Source organism: Sitophilus oryzae, unplaced genomic scaffold (assembly GCF_002938485.1).
Source record: "Sitophilus oryzae breed Bouriz unplaced genomic scaffold, Soryzae_2.0 scaffold_1637_pilon_pilon, whole genome shotgun sequence".
Taxonomy (NCBI): Eukaryota; Metazoa; Arthropoda; class Insecta; order Coleoptera; family Curculionidae; genus Sitophilus; species Sitophilus oryzae.
In genome coordinates, this window is record NW_022146322.1 from 423,069 (window position 1) to 445,259 (window position 22,191).

Sequence of the window (22,191 nt, forward strand, 5' to 3'; positions counted from 1 at the left end):
AAAAAAAATCTGAAGCTCATCTACAAAAAATATTTATTGTCACAACAGGCTTTAAATTCTATGATACTAGCTGGCCAAAACGTAAAATGATGTCAGTGTGACAAATGATCTTTGACAATTAGCTTCATAAATTTTAACTGTTTAAAATATGTTTATAGTTTATAATAATTGTACATATTTATAAATAAATAAATTGTGTATTTTTTTTGTTTGTCTTCTGGTAGACAAACAAAGCACTTTTGTATACAGGCAGATTGCGTTCAATTAACTTATTTTTATTATACGTAGTAGTTCTATGTCCACGAAACATTGGGACACCCTGTATTTATCGATACTTTGAGTAATAATTAGCAGACAAAATTTAAAAATATAATTATTAGCATATATATTTAATACCTAATATATTTATTTTAAGAGTTAAAAGACCGTTTTATATAATATACCATACAATCGAAAAAATAAACGGCTACGTCAAGCCCTAGACGTCATTTACTTGGCCCCTACTCTTCTTTATTTTTTAATAACACTTACTGCCGGTTGGCCTTAGAAGGTTGTAATTTATTTTTATATTGAATATGATTTTTAAATGGTTGAGTTTAAAATTCGAGAAAAATAATTTTTTGGAAATAGATTTGTGTTTTTGAAAACGTTCCATCTTGTTTTAACCTTCCTATAATTAGCGTTAATGTTTGAAAAGTTTTATGCCAATTTTTAGTAAATGACGTCTATGATTGACTTCGCCAAAATTATCATTCCCCAGTCCTCTTTGACGCGATTTTTTCGATCATACGGTACAATTAACGATACATAAAAGCAGTAATAGTTTTTTTTATATATTATTAATAAATAAAACTGCTACTTCTCAAATATTAAAAACTTACATTTATGGCTCTTATGAGAGACGAAATACTTTTCTAGTCCTTTATTTCCGTGAAATAACTCTATTTTATCCCCCACATTACTGGTATTAGATAAAAACAATTATATCATTTTTATTAATTTTAATAATACGTATTTTTCTTGTAATTTGTGTGTAAACACAAACACGCGACACGATTACTATGACGCTGTGTTTTCGCGAAATGTTTTGCACAATGATGCATCAGAAATATTTTTCAAAACAAAACTCTAAAAACAAAATCAGGAAAGAACGTCTATATTTTTCCTACAACTACGTATACCCACTTATAAAATATATAAAAATTCAAAAATATTATGTTTTGATAAAGTAAAGAGGTAGGGATATTACTTATAAATTTCATTAGATAATCAAAATAAAGGTAAAAATCAAATCAAAAAATATCTGGATTCCCCCAGTCACTCAAACAAATCTAGCAATTTGCATATAATATCACTTGTTTCCACTAATATACATAAGTAAAAATAGGATTTCTAAAAGTTCATTTATCCACAATTCTACTAAAACAAATATATTTAAACTCCTCCCTAAAAATAAATTGTTGATTTATTAGTGCTAAATACCACTATTACTAGATGAAACGTGATTCATTAATAGACTGTTTACACTGCATAGTAAACTCATCAGGCACGAGGCATTATTTTTATTTAGTTCTGCATTAGTTATATAGAGAAATAAACAATGTGTATTATGCAAAAACAAATAGATTTTTTTTTGAAAAATATCATGATATATGTATAGGGTGTTTCAAAAAATGTGCCATTTCTCGTGGGCAGTTTCCTCGCGTAAAAATAAGATATATTTTTCATATCCACATTGATCCGATTCTGCTTTGTTTCGTAGCTACAGGTTGTTAACTGTGATCACACACTGGTGCGATTACGATCTCCACGCAGCCGCGGCCAAAAGTTGCTGAAGAATACATATGAGCCGCTTGACATTTGCTGTCCTCCATTCGCGAACTTCGAGTTCCGGGCTTTACGCCCTGGGGCTACTCGAGAACGGTTCTGAAAGGAGCGGTGCGCGATAGCCTGGTGCCTCCATATGGCGCAGAACAGTTCTGGAGCTTTATGACTCAATTGAATGGAGCGAGAGTATCGCGTTCTTGAACAGTTCAGAGCTGCTCAACTGCGTGAAAGGAGGGCAGCAATTGGCGCAATCGAGTTTTGGAGACGAAGAGCGGCGGCGTTCTATTCGGCAATGGCGATCAGATTCAACTTGTCGAGTTTGATCGCGTGATCGCGACCCTACTGATAGGAATTTTCCTTTATTTTGTGTGTTTTTTCTTGTTGCAATTTAGAAAAGGAGTTAACAGAGTAGCTAATAAATGCTGTAAAAATACAGAAAATTCTATATTTTTTTTCTATTATATTTATCCGATCCAAGTTACAAAAATAATAGAATTAAAAATAAAAAGTTTGAGACAAAATTGGAGTTGCAATTGGATTGGATAGTACATATGTATACATTTTCATTGTTTAAGTTTAAATATTGTAGGTAAATATTTAAGAATGTTTTTTTGTTCGGTATACATAATTCACATTTTTAATTTGTACCTATGTATACCTACAGGATAGCGCACTACATATAGGAACGGCGCGGCGGCGGCGGTGAACGTGAACGCGTTGGTATGCGCTAGAATGATCGCTCATGTTATCGGTACCCTGATCGTGATCGTGGTCGCGGTCGTGATCGCACCAGTGTGCGTGTAGTTTTAACGTTCAACGGCTGGAACTAAAAATGTCAAATCACATGATGTTCATACATTTTTGTTACATTACTTTAGTATGTTATTTTTGTTTTTCTTTGTTTATCAAGTACTAAATTTAGAACAGTTTTCCAGTCAGGTAGTTTGCCATAGTTTTCTTATAAAAATGTAAAGTAAAATGTCAAACGGCAAAGTACTGGTATTACCAATTGATGCAACAGCTACTAGGTATAGCTTCAACAACAAATTTAATATAACCATACCAGGAAGGAAAGCCTGGAGTAAAGGTGTACCCATTCAAGCTGAGGCAACCTGGTATACAGACGGCTCAAAAACGTCAGAAGGCGTAGGAGCTGGGATAGTAGGACCGAAACAAGGGAGATCCTTCCACGTAAGCCTATCTAAGGATGTCACAATTTTCCAGACAGAAATAACGGCAATCCACTATTGTGTAGAAGAAATAATAAGGCAACAAAGAACAAATCGTTCTGTGGCCATCTTCACAGACAGCCAAGCGGCGCTAAAGGCACTCAGCTCAGCGGAGGTCAATTCTAGACTAGTGTGGGACTGTGTGCGTGCTCTGAATACTTTGGGCGAACGTAGCACTGTTACGTTGGCCTGGGTGCCAGGGCACGAGGGTCACAAGGGTAACGAAAAGGCAGATGAAAGGGCCAAGCAAGGCTCATCAATGCCATTCATAGGTCCAGAACCCTTCTGCGGCGTTGCAAAGGCGGTCACGAGAATGGCCACGGAACGATGGGTTGCCAACAAATCTCTAGAATGGTGGAGAAACTCACCAGGGCAGAGACAGGCGAAAAGGTTCATTATAGAGCATTCGCCAAAATTCACAGTAGACTTGATAAGCAAGGACAGAAAGACAGTCAAAGTTGTAGTAAGTAGGTCTACTAACAGGGCATTGTAAGCTAAATAGGCATCTAAAGCTGATGGGATTGACAGACGAAGCTATGTGTAGGTTCTGCCAATCTGAAGAAGAAACGTCAGAACACATTTTATGTCGGTGTGGCAGCCTGGCAAATGTGCGGTTCCCGGTAATAGGCAATGATAGGCCATTGCCAAAGAGTTACATGGAGGGTTCAGTCTCCAAGTTGCTAAACTTTGTGAAAAGGATAGGACTGGAGAATGTAATCTAAGGATCAGAAGAGGACCACAATAGATCTGAGAAGGTCGCAGTGGAACAGGCCCAAAGCCACCTCTTAGAATCTAAAATGTCAAATCTAACTATACAAAAAAAATACAGGATGAGTCTTAAGTGCAAACATTTTAAGGGTAGTATATTTCGACCATAGAAACACGTCTTTATAGACGTGTTTCTAGGAAACCTTATGGGTTTTTTCACGAAAGTTTTCTTTGCAAAATTTGGATTTTTTTGGAAATTGTTTTAGTTTTTATTTAAAAAAAAACATAGTTTCTTGATAGTATGGCAACTTAGATAGTAGAGAGATATATAGATATTATAGATTTTTCGAGGTGGCTATCGGCCTCATCCACTGCGACCTTTACAGATCCACTAGGTTATATTCCATCTTCTGGTCCTTAAGTTACATTCTGCTATCTTTTTACAAAATCTAACAACTTGGAGACTGAATCCTCCATGTAGCTCTCTGTCAATGGACTACCATTGCCTATTACCGAGAACCCAAAACAGCACATTTGCCAGGCTGTCAAGCCAATATAAAATGTGTCGTTTTTTCTTCAGATTGACAGAAACTGAACATGACTTCATCCGTCAATCCCATTAGCTTTAGATGCCTATTCAGCTTATAATGTTAGTAGACCTAGATAGTAGACAAGCATAGATAGTAAATTAAATTTACAAGAATGAAAACCCAGAAAAGATCCAGTGGTTCTCAATATTTAAGCAAAAAATCATGTTTTTTTTTAAATTTTCAAAGTAAAATAGTCATTTTCGGCAACCGAGTTCGATTATTTTGGCCTTATTTGAAAAAAGGTAAAGCGAAAATGTGTTTCTCTTATCGAGATCTACCAGCCCTGAATATAATATTTACACTTATTTAAGACTAACCCTGATACTAAAAAGTGTATTTTACCAAACACTGCATCACATCGGCAACGATGCATCTAATTTAAGCCAAAAATATTCGTAAAAAATGCCTAATTACTACGTCCTGTGCATGTATGTGATTGTTATATTTGCCAATAGTATTTGCATTCGACGAGTATCTATTTTTAAGCAGAATTTAAAAAAATAAACAATAGTTCAACGATCCCACAACTTTGAACTTTCTCATCTATGCAACCGAAGCAAAAAAAAACACATGTATATTCAAAATAGCAGTGCGAAATGAAATAGGAATCTTTATATTGATAAAATTTAATAACCCAAATATTAAAAGCACGCCCATAACAAATGATTTTTCAATGTAAAATTTTTACGAAACAAATTCCGTGCATGCACTTTTTTGTCATGCTCATGGCACAATTCTTTGTTTAAAATCAGTGCATTTAGTTTGAGTCAGTGTATAGAGTTGCATTTACATATTTTTTATGTTTTTATTAATTTAACATTCTGCTTTATGTAAATGAGGGTGGTATTTAAGTATTCAGCGCAGCGGGCAGATAATGTTTCCCTCTTGACATAATATAAAAAACTGAATATTATTTAAATGCAGCGAAAATACTAAAAATATTGTATTAGCGTTACATTAATGTTCGACGATATTCATGGCAGCGCTCTCTATTATAGTGGACAGCAAAGTGTAGGAAAGAGGAATGGGTGTTAGATACAGGTATGGCGGCGGTCTGTTCAACATAAAAAGACTCAGGACAAAAACACGTATAAAATTCATCACAGAACTTCAATAGGTACGCTGATGATTGCGCTCTAGTTGCAAATACGTTACAGCAATTACAAGAACTGCTGTACACATATACCTGGGCATACGAGGCTTTAGGTCTGACGCTGAACATCGATAGAACTAAAATCATGTGCGCTCCTCCGGAGAATTATAACAATACTATAAAAATCGGAGAACTATTGGAATATGTAGCGGAATTCAATTACTTCGGCAGTTTGATTTCGGAAAAGGCCAATATCGACTCTGAAAGCATTCTGGAAATTAAAAGACAGGGTTTTCTACAATCATGACTTGTGTGCAGTGTACCGCACAATCATAATTTCCACCATGTTGTATGGAAGCGAAACCCGGGTGCCGTACCGTTGGCACATGAACGCATTAAACAAGTTGCAACAGAGACACCTTAGACTACTGTTAAGAATCAAATGGTACCAGCATGTCTCAAACGTATCAGTCCTTGAAAAAGCTGGCCGCAAAAGCGCTGAAGTCATGATTACTAAATCCCGATTAAGATGGGCTGGTCACATATGCAGGATGCAAGTAAACCGTCTACGGAAATCTCTTCTTTACGGTAACTTTGTAAACGATGAGAGGAAAACGGGTGAATAATTTAAAAGGTACAAGGATATTTTCTATGAATGCATGCAGAATCAGTGGGACGAATTAGCGCACAATAGAACGCAATGGAGAAACGACTACCAAAAACTAAAAAGGCAACAAAGCAACAAAGTAACGAGATTTTGAATGTCCGGAGTGGGGAAGAGAGATAACTAGAGTATAGGTACACGGAACGAATATCGACTGGAAAATATCGCGCTTGCGCATTGAGAATAACTAGCGTATGGACTAGCGGATGCAGACAACTTATAGTTATAGTGATCATAGTTGGATTGGTTTAGTTATTCAGCGGGTTGGTTAGCGTGGTTATTTGGAGGGTGTTAATTCAACCGATGAATTAAAACTCTCATGGCCGTTATTTGGAGGGTGTTAATTCAACCAATGAATTAACACCCTCCAAATAACCACGCTAACCAACCCGCTGAATAACTAAACCAAATCTGCATGGTCTGTATTTTAATGCATGCGATAGAGATAAATATAAAAGACCAGTTGGCAGAGAGAGAGAGAGAAGATTTTTATTGAAGAAAAAAAATACACTTATAGTATCTAATATTTAATAATATATTTCTTTACCAGACGCATAAATGATCACTATAAATTTTTATTATTCAACTGCAATTACTACTAATTATGCTTAAATATACCTCATACCTCGTAACAAATATTCGTTTACATTATTTTACATTACTGAATTATTTTATCATTCAGAAAATATAAAATCTGTAAACATGAACTAAGTACAACAGGTTTTTCTTAAAAGAAATTCCAAGCATTTCAGTAGCACATTTTGCAGTGCAACATTAATTAATTGACTAATCAAAGATATATTTTATTTACAAACATATTTTATTTCAACAGACATATTCGTGATAAAATTTAAATTATTTCGGAATGTACCAAAATATTTTTTTTTCTAAAAATACATTTTCCGTTTTGATGTAATTTAGACAACTAACATTATTTTTAAAACGATTTTATTTAAAATATATTTGTGTTTTTTTTTTACTTCAAAAATACCTATTTTGACACTTAAGAAAAATGAAGTGATCGCTCTATCTTTTAAGTACTTAATATATTCATATAAGAAATAAAATTAAGAAAATCTTTTGAAGGGGACTTTGCTAACCTTGCATCTTCAATGATAAAGTGAATTCAGAGTATACTAGAGAAATCAATTTCGTTTTCATTAGATATACTCATGTCTGGTATATGTTAGGATAAAAATAAGTGTAATATTTGAGAACATCAAAAAACTAATTTTGAAGATAAGAGAGTCCTCTTTATGCACTCAAGCGAGAATGTTTGAACCACAAGGGCAACATTATTGATAAGTCGAGCCATAACACGATAAAATTTACTATTACTGTTTGCTCAATGAAATTTAATGATATAATTACACTTATATTAATATTTACAAACAAGGTATTATATAAAAGTCCTTCAACTGCAAGATAAAACACGACTTTCAACGAATGTGATGTCTGCAAACTAGGGTAATAAATTTGTAAACTATACATAATATATGTATGTATTGTTATAAATCACTTTATAGAAACACTGTGAAGGAATTTGCTACCTATTAATTATTATATTAAATCTCATGAAAAATCAATAGAAAGGCTTTCAGCTATACAGGGTGTCCCAGAAATATGTGCAAGTATTTTAAGGTGTGGTAGACTTCGATAAAAGAAATATATTTTCTTCGTTTTTCAAATAAGTCCAAAATAACGGAGTTATTTTACTTTGAAAATTTCCAAAATAATGATTTTTTGCTAAAATTTTGAGAACCACTGGATCTTTTCTGGATTTTCTTTCTGGTAAATTTAATCTAATACCTATGTTGCCATATTATCAAGAAATTATGTTTTTTAACTAAAAACTAAAAAAACTTCCAAAAAATATTTCCAAAAATTTCGAATTTTCAAATTTTTTTCTTCGCGAAAAAAACCTCATAGGCGTGTTTCTGGGGTTGAACTATACTACCAGTTAAAATACTTGCACTAATTTCTGGGATACCCTGTATAAAGGTTGTTCCTTAATGACATATGCTAATATTTAAGGAGGTGATTTTTGGACCTATTCTAAGAAAAAAACTTCATATGAATATATGCCTAAACATCTTACCTTTTCAGATACAAGGTGGTAAATTTTTCTCATGTTTTTTTTTTCAAAATACCTCTGATGTTATATTTGATACACGTCTTCCGTGCATCAAAATCCTCATTTTGATATACAAAAAAATGTTTTTAAAAAGAGTTTAATTCACAAAACAGTCACCGCATCAGATTTTCAGCGATTTGGCCATGAAGTAAACTGACAATTTTTGAAGCAAAAACTATGCCTCGGACGAAAAAAATCAACAAATACAAAATGTTCAAATATTCAATGTAAAACCTGTATGGAAACCTAACCTAACGGCAATGGTGGAAATAAATAAAATTCTTTGTACACCAAAAAATATATTTTGACGCATAGAAGATGTTTATTCAGTTTCATAAAGATATCTATAATAAAATCAGAGTTATTGTGAAAATATTTTTTTAGAAATTTTAAGCACCCTGTATCTCAGAAGTTACGTTTAGAACATACATTCATATGAAGTTTTTTTTCTTAGAATAGGTCCCTTAAATATTAGCATATCATTAAGGAACACCCTGTAGAGCTAATACAGCCAATAAAAGATGCAATCGTCATTTTTCGTCAATCGAACTGCAGAGTATGCCCAAAGGGCAAGTTAAGATTCGATTCAGTATTCAAGAAACAGTACTGGGAGAGAGAAACGACCTATTTAACTCACAATTAAGAAAACGGCCAAAGAACTGTTTGCTCTTACCAAACATCAGCTTCTTCATAACAATTTGTCACGTCTAAGACATCAAATCGTTCTGTTTAATAAAAACTAGATTTTGTAACTTAATACCAAAAAGAAAAAAAACATTTTCTCTGTGACTGCGTGTTTTATATAATGACCATAAAAAAACAAAATATTCTTAACCCTTCTTCTTTTTTTTAATGGAACACACTGTATTTTATTTTTTTGTTAGATGCAGAATTAAAAAATAAACGTTTTTTAAGAATTTTAATTTTTTAACGGTTTCTTAGATATCCGCAGTATTACATTATATATGGCTCTTTCAACAGTAAATTTTTATCAAAGCTGCTTTTTGAAAAAGCCATAATATTATGGCTTTTTCCGATAGTAAAATTCTACACAAAACTCATTAGGTAGCTTTGATAGAAACTTACTGTTACAAGAGTAAAATGTATAAAATATCCACTATAATATTATTTGGCCAATAATATTTTAAAAGCTATAGAGCTATAAATAGAAGAGAAGGAATCTTCTAGAACAGCATCTTGGTTCGCTCTCATGGTTCAGATGTTCGAAAACAAAGCGACCTTCTCCACGCATCTGAACGGTAAAATCGAGAAACTTCTGGACTGTCTGTTTGACTCGCATAAGTAGTAATGGCCAAGGCGTAAAAGGAGGACAGACTTCCCAATATCAGCAGGAATAATAGCTGACCATACTTTCAGCATACGGCAGCTGGTTCCTCGGAAGGGGACTGTTTTAAGTGGGTAACAATTCGAGTCCCACACTCTCTAGAGTTCGTCTCTATGATTGTCTCTGTCGAGATGGTGATAGAAACCTTCACTATTCACCTATAAAAAGTTTTTAAACCACCCTCTTACCAAAAAAAAACGTAACAATATCTTGAGTTATTATAGTTTTGAAGAATGAAAATAATACCGCGAATAGAAAAACAGTTGGTGAGGTAGATTTAAGTACAAAAAAAATATTTTTTTTAATTCTGCATCTAACAAAAAATAATTTACAGAGTATTCCATTTCAAATAAACAAAGAAAAATTTTTTACAGGACCTACAGATGCCCGTCGCACTGTTGTAGGGTCCTGTATAGGGAGGTACAGAAAATAGTTAAGTTGAAAATGTTCAAATGAACAAGCTGAATGATTGCTCTCTCTTTCTCTCTCTTGACGATTCCATATTTGAAAGGAACATCGGAGAAGATCAGGCGAATAACTAAGTATAAAATTAAAACTGTTTTTAAGTCTGGGACTATTTTAAGAAGTGTCCTAACAAAAACAAAACCCGAATCATCAAACCAAGAGAAAGAGTGCATCTATATTTTAATAAATCATAATCAACTTAATTGTTCTAAACAAAAATAATGTAGTAAAAATACATATTTCTTAAATAAAAACTGCATAAAAACTTTTTCTGGAAAATTTTTTGGGTACTTACCTAGCAGAGATCTGTCTGGAGATGACTCGTATTTTTCCCTTTTCATCAACAATTCATGTAACGTACTGCTCGTTCTCGGTTGAAGGCTCTGAATATGCCTTGGCGAAGACTGCGACGTTATTATAGAGGAACCTGAACTGGCTGGACTACCTAACAAGCCAGTACCTTATAACCAGAAAATCTTATAATTCGAGTATATACATATCTTTTTGATTTGAATTTAGATCTATCTTAGTTGAGAGAGTTGAAAAAATTCAACAACATGCGTTTTTGATTTACAGAGCGTTAAAAATTTAAAATTGTCGAATTTAATCAGCTTAAAATAAATGGTATGGCACTGCGTATTTTTAGGGAAAATCTTTTTCTTGATTACCAACACTTCTTTAACAAAACTGATGAGTTTAACTTATTTATAAAATGGTTTTCGACAAAAAAAGAATAAAAAGTCCGCCGGCGCACCGCATGTATGCTCATTTTCTAGCTATTTTGAGATATGCAAGGTAGTTGATATTTTTTCTCAAAATCCGTTCAATCAGCAATATTGTTGAAAAGGAATAAACAATCAAGAAAAAAAGTTTTCTTAAAAAAAAAAGAAGTGGCCTACCATTTATTTTAATCAAATAATCCAAGAGTATGTGAGTACAGACGCCACTGGTTCACTTGCACCAGTAGCGTTTATCCGACATATTGCAAAAAATTTAGTGATGGGAAAAACCGATTAATTTCAATAATCGAGTACTGGAGTATCAAGCGATTGCAATAATCGAGTGATCACTCGAGCGAAATATCGCTCTTATTTAAAAATAAGGTTTTTGTCCGTCGCATGTTGTAAGTACTCGTTAGCGCCAAGTAGTAAGCTGCGTGCGCAGGGCACATATTCTTTCAGTAATGAACGGCAAATGGTAAGCGGCGAGCGATCGGAGTGATTCGCTTGATTTAGTTTATTTCGAAGGATTGTCGATGTAGGTCGTAAAATTTTGTCCCTCAGATACGCAACGGTTAAATATACCGGGTGCGTCTCAAAAGTAGCTCACCCCTATAACTTTTTTTATTTTTTCAGATAAAACAACGAGATTTGGTATGTTGGTATATGACATAAATTAGGATTTATTGACATATTCAATCGTTTTCGGTCACTTCCGGTTTCACCGGAAATGACTACAACTTTTGATTTTTAAATCGCACCCTCAGTATTTTTTTACTTTATTGGGTAGAAAATGACACTCTGAATAGGATGACATATCACATGTGAACTTTTGACATTTTCGCATATGGTTTATTTGAAATTGTAACATGCGGTTCATAACGACAATTTGACTCGAAGTACCTAGTGTGTGGTATCAAATTATTCGTAAAAAAAATCTTTTTCGAAATATGCTAATGAGCCACCCTCGTTCTATTTGAAAAAAATTGAGATATGGTCAAAAATACGATTTGGGCATCTTTTAACCGGCCAGGGCAAGACACTAAAAACATTAAACAATCAAATCTATTTTTCCAAGGCTTCTTGATTAAAAATTAGTGTTTTTAACACAGCCCCATGGCACTCTAGATTGAAATTTAAAATACAATTTGTTTTTAAGCGAATATGTCAAAAGTTGACATATGATACATCATTCTATTTAGAATGTCATTTTCTATCGAATAAAGCAAAAAAAAATACCGAGGGTGCCATTTAAAAATCAAAAATTGTAGTCATTTCCGGTGAAACAGGAAGTGACAGAAAACAATTGAATACGTCAGTCAATCCTAATTTATGTCATATACTAACATACCAAATCTTATTTTTTTATCTAAATAAATAAAAAAGAAATAGGAGTGAGCCACTTTTGAGACGCACCCGGTATATAATACGGCGTCGTATGAATTTGCTACCTGCAATGTATGTAGAAAATTCGCTCGGCTTTTTATCGAGTATGTTACATTAGAATCGGATTTCCATTTATTTCATTCTAGGATCGCTTGCGTTCGTCGCTTGGTACTCGTCACTTGCATCGCTCGTTCATAATCGAGCGATGTCGGTTATTTCAATAATCGAGTACTCGAGAGAATTTTCGCTCGAGTTATCCCATCACTAAAAAAATCGATTTTTTTAAAAACTTTTAACACCTGTAGATCAGAAAGAAAGTACTTTAGACCCCATGATTATATGAACATTTTTTCCTAAGAACATATAAAGGTGCGTATTCATTATCCGCACGAACGAACGAACGAACGAACGAACGTACGCTAGTGGTATGGACGGGGACCGCACGATAGAACCGCACGAGAAGACCGCACGCATTTCTTCATTCGCGCGCCAGTTCAAATCGTCAAGATATTGTTATAAACCTGTTTTTTTTTTGTTTATATACCGTCATTGAATTATCGCTAAGCAAGTTACTATGGAGCAGTGCATAAGGAGTCGGGCTAGGAAGCGAGAGACCGGAGTTCGAATCTCGGCCGGAACATCACTTTTTATTTTTTTTTAAATACGTTTAGTTTATTTTTGTAGTATAAGAAAAAAGAACTATTTATTCTGTTATTTTTTAATCTCCGTTATTAATATAAATTGATTGTTAGTACAATACCTCATTTAATATAAAATAATATTCTACTTTTTGAAATGTATCGGGCCCTAATTGTACCTAAAAGTAATATATTTTTAGTGATATACCATATTGTAAACTATTTAATATTTTAGTCACTTAAAAAGTTAATTTGCATTGAATAATTGCCTACCATTAAAGGAAATTTGAGCTATATAATCCTTGATGGGCATATTCTGGGTATGCAAATACTTCCTTTAAATTTTGGGTGTCGTTCAACCGATTTATTCTCAAAACCAGAAACTTCTACATATAAAAAGAAGCAGAGGTCACTAATTATAATAAACTTCACCCTTGGTATTACTTCCACTAATTATAATAAACTTCACCCTTAGAATTACTTCTATCACAATTACAATACGTTCATCTGCATTGGCATTTTCTACTTTTCGATGGGAAACAATAAACTTCCCAATATTTTTTAAATGATGTAACAATTCCTCTTGTGGTTACTTTTCCATAGATATCCTCAACTCTGTCCTCATGTGAATTCAGAGGCAATGAAAATGAAAATTATTTACCATAAACATCGCAAACTAAAAACCTAATAAACAATTTTATACCGAATATAGAAATAAATTCAGTATTCTTACCTATCGTCCAAATCCATGTTAATAGATAATTATTATTTTTAAATATATTTTTGGAACTGCTGGTTTTAGTAATTATTAAATTAAACGAACTAAAAAGTCTTAAAATAAACAATTCTTAACCATAACCCCAAAAATTGCAGATCTCCTGTCAACTTTCTTTATTTTTTATTTATTCATTATTTTCCTAGTGACGTCACAGGTGGTCGCGCGAACTGAACGAAATTGGAGCCGCTATCGATCATACCTTGTATTCTTTGTACCATGACGTCTAAACGCCTTTGATGTACCGACTCGAAGCGGATGGTCGAGCGCACGAACGAACGAACGGCCGCATGCGTTCGGTCCCCGTCTAAATATACCGCACTTTCATTCGTTCGTTCGTTCGTTCGTTCGTTCGTTCGTTCGTGCGGATAATGAATACGCACCTTAAATCTGAAAGCGCACGCAGGCGAACGCCTTTGATGTACGGACTCGAAGCGGATGGTCGAGCGCACGACCGAACGAACGGCCGCATACGTTCGGTCCCCGTCTAAATATACCGCACTTTCATTCGTTCGTTCGTGCGGATAATGAATACGCACCTTAAGAAATCACATCCTGAAATTTTTAGACTACTTAGAAAATACCCTATACAAGGTGTGTCTATATAAATAAGTGCAAATATATTTAAGGGTAGTATATTTCCACCCCAGAAACAAGATCATGAGATTTCTTTCGCGAAAAAAAAAATGAATATTTGGAATTTTTTGAAAAAAATTTTGGAGATTTTTTTAGTTTTTAGTTAAAAAATATAATGTGTTGATAATATGGCAACATAGGTAGTGGATTAAATTTACAAGAAAGAAAATCCAGAAAAAATCCAATGGTTCTCAAAATTTTAGCAAAAAAATCTTTTTTGAAAATTTTCAAAGTATATTTTACTTGGAAACGGTTATTTTAGATTTATTTGAAAAACGGTAAAGAAAAAATATGTTTCTTGTATCGATATCTACCAGCCCTGAAAATATTTGCGCTTATTTAAGATTCAGCCGGTATATTATTTTTTTTTTGAAGAAATTCTAATGTCTTAAGCAATTCTAAGCTATTCCAGCTACCTACTGTCATTAATTTTTTTAAAAATAGACTTAACACATTTATTTTTAATTTATCTGTTAAGCATAATATTTATGTTTTCGTTAAGAATATGTTTAGTTTTAATATATTAAAAATAGTACTTGGCATGACCTACACAATATGATCATCTGTCATTGATATATAGGCTCTAATCTAAACTGTACTTCAGATATTATTGCAGCATATATTTTAATTATAGAAATATTTGATCATCTGTTGATTGTAACCATTATATACCGATATGGTCATAGAAACTGTGCGGTCTGGATTTTAACGTGTAAGACAATGATGGAAAATGCTTAATGGAAAATCAAATATATTAAAAAGAGATAAAAATTGGGTTGACACATTTCTTCTATGCGGTATTGCCGTATTTTGCATTAAATCTTGGTGCGATTCTAATCTCCTATGCTCCAACCTATCAAAAACTGAAGTTTTGTCATATAAAAGTACTATACTACTATACAACCTTTTATACTTAATAACACCACTATTGACGTCGTGAACTCTGTGAAATTCTTAGGACTTGTTGTAGACAACTCGTTAAAATGGGACTTTCACATCGACGCTCTATCAAAGAAACTAAGCGCTGCCTGTTTTGAGCTAAGATCAGTTTCTAAGGAGCTCAACTTATCAACCTCTAGAATAGCCTATTATGCCCTTTTTGAGTCACATCTTCGTTATGCCCTTCCATTTTGGGGTACTTGCTGCGCAACAAAATTTGATCGTATTTTCAGACTTCAAAAGAGAGCAGTTCGATATTTATTGGGACTGAACAGTAGCCAGAATTTCTTTAAAAATTTCAAAATACTGAATCAATTTTTGGAAAGATACTGAAAAGACATTTTTGAATCCGTTTGCTTAATCCGCAAGCACATATCTTCTATTCCCGAAAGGCCATCTCATAACTATCCACTTAGGAATGCGGAGCACGATTTTTATCTGCCAACCCCGAGCTCAGAACTAGTTAAAGGTTCAATACTGTACAATGCTAAAAAAATGTACAATCATCTGCCTTTGAATATCAAGTCGCTTTTGATTCTTTCTCGCATTTTGCAAAGCTCTGAAATCATACTTAATGGAGAGAGCCCTATATGCGGTAAGCGACTTTTTTGTTGATGTTTAATCATGAACAATTTTGAGATTTAAAATTTTGATCATCTCACGCACTGGTCAAAGGTCAAATATTTAAAATTTTATAACTCTTAAAATTATATCTATTTACTGCTTACTATTCTGCAATTGTCCATGCATGTACTTTTTGTAATCATAATGACTTAAATTTTTTTGAACTGTATGATTTGTATTGTGTATTTGATTTGTTTGTGTATATGTATGATTTGTTTGTGTATATTTTTTTTGTGCTTTTGTTTGTTTTATGATTGCTTTGTCGATGAAGCTGTTTTGGCATTTTGCACAATAAAGCTTTGTTTGTTGTTGTTAAAATTCCAAACCGCACAAGTAGGCGTTTACGAAAAATGTTGCATCTAGGGTTGGAACTTTATTTTTCACTATTAGTTACTCATTTTACTACAGCTGTAATAGATTATATTTAGTTTAGATATATATTATCATCATTTCAGTAGTATACTTGAAAGTTTTTAAAATAGCTCATATTTTTCTACACACATTTTCCTACAAACGTAAAAAACCGGCAACACTGTATGCCGCTTTTGATTTTGTCTCTCTGTCTGTCAACCGGTCGTTTCTACTATTCTCTGTCACACGCATTAAAATCCAGACCACATAAATTTGATGACCAGCAGGGTATATTATGAACTTTAACTTTTCATTAAAAAAAATGAAGAGGGATTAAAATCTACTTACTTGGTGACAATGCAGAAACTGGAGTCCTTGAATTAATATCATAGTTTCCTGTAATAACACCAGAAGGTAAATCTAAATCCTTATAAAACATTAAACCTAAAAGTGTTATAAATGTTAACATTTGTTATAAGTGACACTGCTAATTTAAGTTTCATTACCTTGGGGGCAAGACGAAGAGGTAATCATTTGATTGTTATTTGTGTAGTTATTCAAATAGTTATTATAGTTTCCTGTACTCTTTTCCAAAATAGTGTAACTGGTATCATTAGGTAAAAGTAAGTCATCAAAATTAAAATCTCCCAGTAGATTCTCATCATTTGCATTTAATTCAGCTAGAGTTGGACCTGGAGACAAAGTACAAAATTATACTTAATTACATAAAATAAGCAAACAAAATATAAAGATACTGCTTTCCAAGGACTGCTTGTCCATCTGCATAGTTTCTATACTTAAGATAATGTCATAATTAAAAATAGTATATTATTCAACGAGCATATAATGGTGGCTGTTATTCACGCGGATGAAGTGTCATGATTTTCGAAAGTGTGATGATGAAGTCATGATTTTCGAAAATCGCACGGATCTTAACCAAAACTGGTATAGGGTTTTTTTGGGTCGCTGATCATGAATCTGACGTCGGATTGGCAGAATTCAAAATGATGGATCCAATATGACAGAAGCGAATTTAAAAAATCGGATGTTAATCAAAACCGGCATAAGATTTTTTTTTGGGTCGCTGATCATGAATCTGACGTCGGATTCGCAAAATTCCAAATGGCGGATCAAATATGGCCGATGCGAATTTCAAAAAACCACGGATCCGAACAAAATCAGTATATGGGAGATTTTTGGGTCGCTGATCGCGAATCTGACGTGGAGTTGGCAAAATTCAAGATGGCGGATCCCATATGACCGACCTCAAAAATAGCCTACCCTGTGGGCGCAAGACCGATTCGAATCGGATTCACACCGTTCTTGAGGTCGGCCATATGGGATCCTCCATCTTGAATTTTGCCAACCCCACGTCAGATTCGCGATCGATTCGCGATCAATCCCCCATTTGACTTCAGATTCGCGATCAAAAAAACTCCCATATACCGATTTTGTTCGGATCCGTGGTTTTTTTTAAATTCGCGTCGGCTATATTTGATCCGCCATTTTGAATTTTGCGAATCCGAGGTCAGATTCATGAGCAGAGACCCAAAAAAACCCTATGCCAGTTTTGGTTAAAATCCGTGTGATTTTGGAAATTCGCATCTGCCATATTGGATCCGCCATTTTGGATTTTGCTAATCCGACGTCAGATTCATGATCAGCAACCTAAAAAAAAACCCTATACCGGTTTTGGTTAAGATCCGTCCGATTTTCGAAAATCATGACTTCATCATGAATCATTTTGAGGTTAGAAAAAATGTGAGACGTGCTAGCTCAATTCTGAAGGGTTTTTTAAGTTTATCAGGTCCACTTACATTAGCTTATAGTGTTATACATAAGAAAACAAGTTTTTGATTTTTTCTACTACATTTTCCTGAATTTTTACGGATTTTCACCAAGTTTTTGAGGTTAGAAAAAAAATGAGATGCGGTAGCGTAATTCTGATAGCGGATTCGTGCTCAGCGTCGAAAAATACTATAGGATATGATGGTATGGTAAATAGCATACCCCACTTTTCTTTTTTGTGTGGCTATGTTATTTTCATATCTTATTTCAATTTATCCTTAAATTTTATGAAAACTTGGTCATTTTCCATCTTTTTGATAAATCAATCAATTCACGTAAAATACACAAACCAACCGCAATACATTAAAACACTATAATGTACTTTCTAAACTTACCCTGTATAAGATCAGCTTTGTCGACCTGGAATATATCATCTTCATCCATATGAATCAAAGCTTCAGACTTTAACAGTTCTTCACTTGACAGCCTACTGCCCCAAATGTTGCTAGATATATCGTATGTGTTTGTTGGGGACAATACCTGGTCATTTGTTAAAACTGAAACAAAACAGACATGAAAAATATTTGTAAAGCGAATTCAATAATTAATTTTTTTCTCTATTTTGTCAGTCAAACAAAAAAGTTAAAAAGTTAAAATCAAGATTTATGGTTTGAATGTAGAGTTCTACATGTAAAGGTGTTGTCCTCTCATTAAACAGACTTTAACTATTTATTAAATGATAAACATTTCAAAGGCCGCTGAAAGTCTTTTTTTTATCATACGGCATTTAAGTAGTAACTAAGTCATGATAGAACTTATTAGATTAAAGAAAATAAAAATATAGCATCAAAAAGCAAGTTATAGATAGCTCTAAAACCGCAGAAGAACTGCTAATGCTTAGCAGGAATAAAGTGCTTATTACAACAGGCCTCTTGACAGGACACATGGCTGTCAAGTGTCACCTGAACAAGCTCAACCTGTATCAAGGAAGTCTTTGCTGCAGACTCTGCGATAAAGATCCTGAAACAGCGGAGCACATAATATGTCATTGCGAGGCTCTGGATCGCAAGCGACACTTTTTATTTGGGAAAGCTAGGCTAGAACCGGAGGAACTGTGCTCCCATCCTCTCAAGGACCTGCATAAGCTAGTGCAGGGCACAGGGATAGGAGAATGGGTGCAGATATAGAAGGGGGACAAACACAATAGGCCTTACAGGTCGCAGTGTTTCCGGCAGAGGACGGCCCTTTGTTATGGAAAAAAAAGTTATAGATCAAAAATTTCATGGTTTATTTATCTGATTACTGTTGGGGGTTGAAACCTTTGATATTACAACAGCAAAATATGATACTAATTCACCACAATACACCAAAACACCTTTGTATTGGATGGGCGTTTCTCTAATCATGTTAGTATTATCAGCAGATGATTAAGACTATTTTTTTTTGTTTTAATCATTTGCTGATGATGCTAACATGGTTAGCGAGACGCGCGTCCAATGCAAATGTAAAAGTGTTTTAGTGTATTGTGGTATTTACCATTTTACATTTCATATGATTCTTTCATATGATTGTGTTTTGACTTTTCAGAATGTCATTTTCTATTAAATAAGTTAAAAAAATACGGAGGGTGCCATTTAAAAATTAAAAGTTGTAGTTATTTCCGGTAAAACAGAAAGTGACTAAAACAATTGAATACATCAATCAATCCCAATTTATGTCATATATTAATATACCAAATCTCGTTTTTTATTTTTTTACAGGGCGAGAAAAAAAATTGAAAAGTACCTATATTTTGACAGTTTTTTTTTCGAAAATGTTTTATATACGGGAAATTTTAACCGTGTCCGTGGGAAATTCTAGTTCAGAAAGTTGGCAACATTGCCTGTGAACGTGATTTATTATTTTATATTCTTTTTTAAACGTGCCACCCTTTTTTTACTTTATTTTTAGATTATGCGTAAAATACTATATTTTTTATATACCGGGTGCGTGTCAAAAGTGGCTCACCCAACTTTTGTATTTTTGACATAAATTGGGATTCGACACTTCCTGTTTCACCGAAAATGACTACAACTTTTGATTTTTAAACGGCACCCTCAGTATTTTTTTACTTTATTCAATAGAAAATGACACTCTGAATAGAATGACATATCATATATGTCATTAGGAAAAGTCAAAACAGAATCATATAAAGTGTAAAACGGTAAATACCACAATACACCAAAACACTTTTACTCTTGCATTGGACGCTGTGAATGTAAATTCACGTTTTAGCTTAGCCCAACTCCCTAGTAGAGTAAGTACAGTAAGAAAATAATTTTTTAAGTGAAAAAATCTAGCAATGGTTTTAAAAAAGTATTATTATTAATCATACATTTCTCCTTAATTTATATAGGATATTTTCAAGGTGTATGGGGATATCTGTTAGGGAGCAGACAAAGTAGGAGAAAAGCGAGTTCTGTGTTTTCGGATAAACAGAAATTTCCAGAAACAAAAGGAATACGACAGAATTCTAGAAAAGATCTTTCAAGAAGATTCGCAGCGATACATAAAGCGCACCCCGCGCTTGGCATTTAGTCAGTTTTGAATAATGCTCTGTAATAAATAAATAAATAATCGTTTATTGTCTAACAGGAAATCCCAAATTAAAGACAATTGTGTACACTAAAAAATTCAGAACATTCATAATAAATGAAGCTAACATAAGCACAAATCAACAATAAAAGTACAATAAATAACATATAGATAAACAAATCTATATGTAATCTTAAAAAAATAACACCTAGTATAAATTTAAAAGTGAAAGTAAAACTCTAATTCTAATGAACTACAATAAAAAATATCAAAAAATGCTAGGATTCTTCATTTGCCGGACCAAAACATTCCTAAATTGACGCAGCGAGTCGCCAAATATATCAACAAATGCCAGGCTCTCAACATCATTGAAATAGTAATATAATAGTGTAATAGCGAATTGTGGACTAATTGGCGAAACTTTTTCACTATACCTACCTAAGCTATTGTATATAGGACTCTGCGAATTATCAAAGTCAAAATTATAATCCTTATATTCTGGAGGTTCTCTCCTCACAGGGATGGGAACTGAAGCTGAAATCATTATGTTAGATTCGTTATTTGGCTCTTGCTTAATTGTAATTCCAGGTTCCAAAGTATAGCTTTGATATTCACCCATAACTCTGAAAAAGAAAATACACCTATTAAATCAACGGCAGGGATGGATAACGACACGTAGAAAATTAATTTTCTACGTGTATGTAGAAAAGTGAGTAGAAAATGTTGAATAGTAGATATATAATATGTAGAAAATGTATAAAATCCGATGTTAGGTGTTATTTTTTTTTCTAGTTATGTTTCAGTTTTACTATTAAAAAAAGTTTCTGTTAAATCTAAAACTACTCAACTTACTATAATCTCTCCAACGAATCAGGAAAGATATTGACAGACAAAACAGAAAATATAGCCAATTTCAAACGAATAACGTTGGTTATGGTTGGAAGATAAACAAAGCTTTAAGCCCCGTTCTCAAAATTATGATTGTAATGAACCAATGAGAATTGTACAAAATTCAAGCAGCTGTCAATTTTGAATTTGGTGCAAATCTGATTGGTTCTTTTGACGTGTCGCTCGACAATACCGATGTTCTGAGAACAGGGCTTTAAACGTCAGTTGTCTAGCGATTGGTTGACAACTGACGTTTAAAACATTGTTTATCTGTCAACCATAACCAACGGTTATTCATTTGAAATTGACTTATAATATGCTTGTGAATTATTGACAGAGACAATGGTCACTGTTGGATCCTCCCAATGGACAGACCATATCTTTTTCAAATAATATAAAAATTCTGAGAGAAATTCATAGTTAAGCAGGTTAAGTTTTTATGACATATTATCTATTTGTTAAATAATAAATAGCAATTAGAGTTATTGTTATTAATTTACTTCTATTACTATATGTTAAAGTATAATAGAAAATATAGCCGATTTCAAGCAAATAACCGTTGGTTGGCAGATAAACAAACATTTAAACGTCAGTTGTCTAGCGATTGGTTGACAACTTACGTTTAAAGCTTTGTTTATCTGTCAAACATAACCAACGGTTATTCCAATGACTAAAGAATATAAGGACATGTAACGCCCCTATACGGGCTGCAGCAGAATTTGTGACCTTTTTTTTTGTTTTGGTGGCAAACAATGAGTCATCATTTGGTCACCAGCGACAATTTTAGCGATTTTTAATAGTTTGTGTGTAGTAAACTT

At 33.4% G+C, this 22,191-nt stretch overlaps 1 protein-coding gene across 4 annotated transcripts in view; it reads right to left on the bottom strand.

Annotated features, from left to right (window-relative positions):
• LOC115880577 (protein CREBRF homolog) overlaps positions 1-22,191 on the bottom strand; it is a 60,510-nt gene that overhangs the window by 34,140 nt on the left and 4,179 nt on the right. For 3 of the 4 annotated variants that reach the window (XM_030897836.1, XM_030897833.1, XM_030897834.1), the window contains exons 2-6: positions 20,924-21,108; positions 18,307-18,468; positions 16,630-16,815; positions 16,472-16,567; positions 10,351-10,515 (exon numbers count right to left, since the gene is read on the bottom strand). In XM_030897836.1, coding sequence (XP_030753696.1) covers positions 10,351-10,515; positions 16,472-16,567; positions 16,630-16,815; positions 18,307-18,468; positions 20,924-21,104 — 790 coding nt within the window. In that variant the 5' untranslated portion in view covers positions 21,105-21,108. The remainder of the gene's footprint in view (positions 1-10,350; positions 10,516-16,471; positions 16,568-16,629; positions 16,816-18,306; positions 18,469-20,923; positions 21,109-22,191) is intronic. The other variant, XM_030897837.1, reaches the window with a different exon arrangement.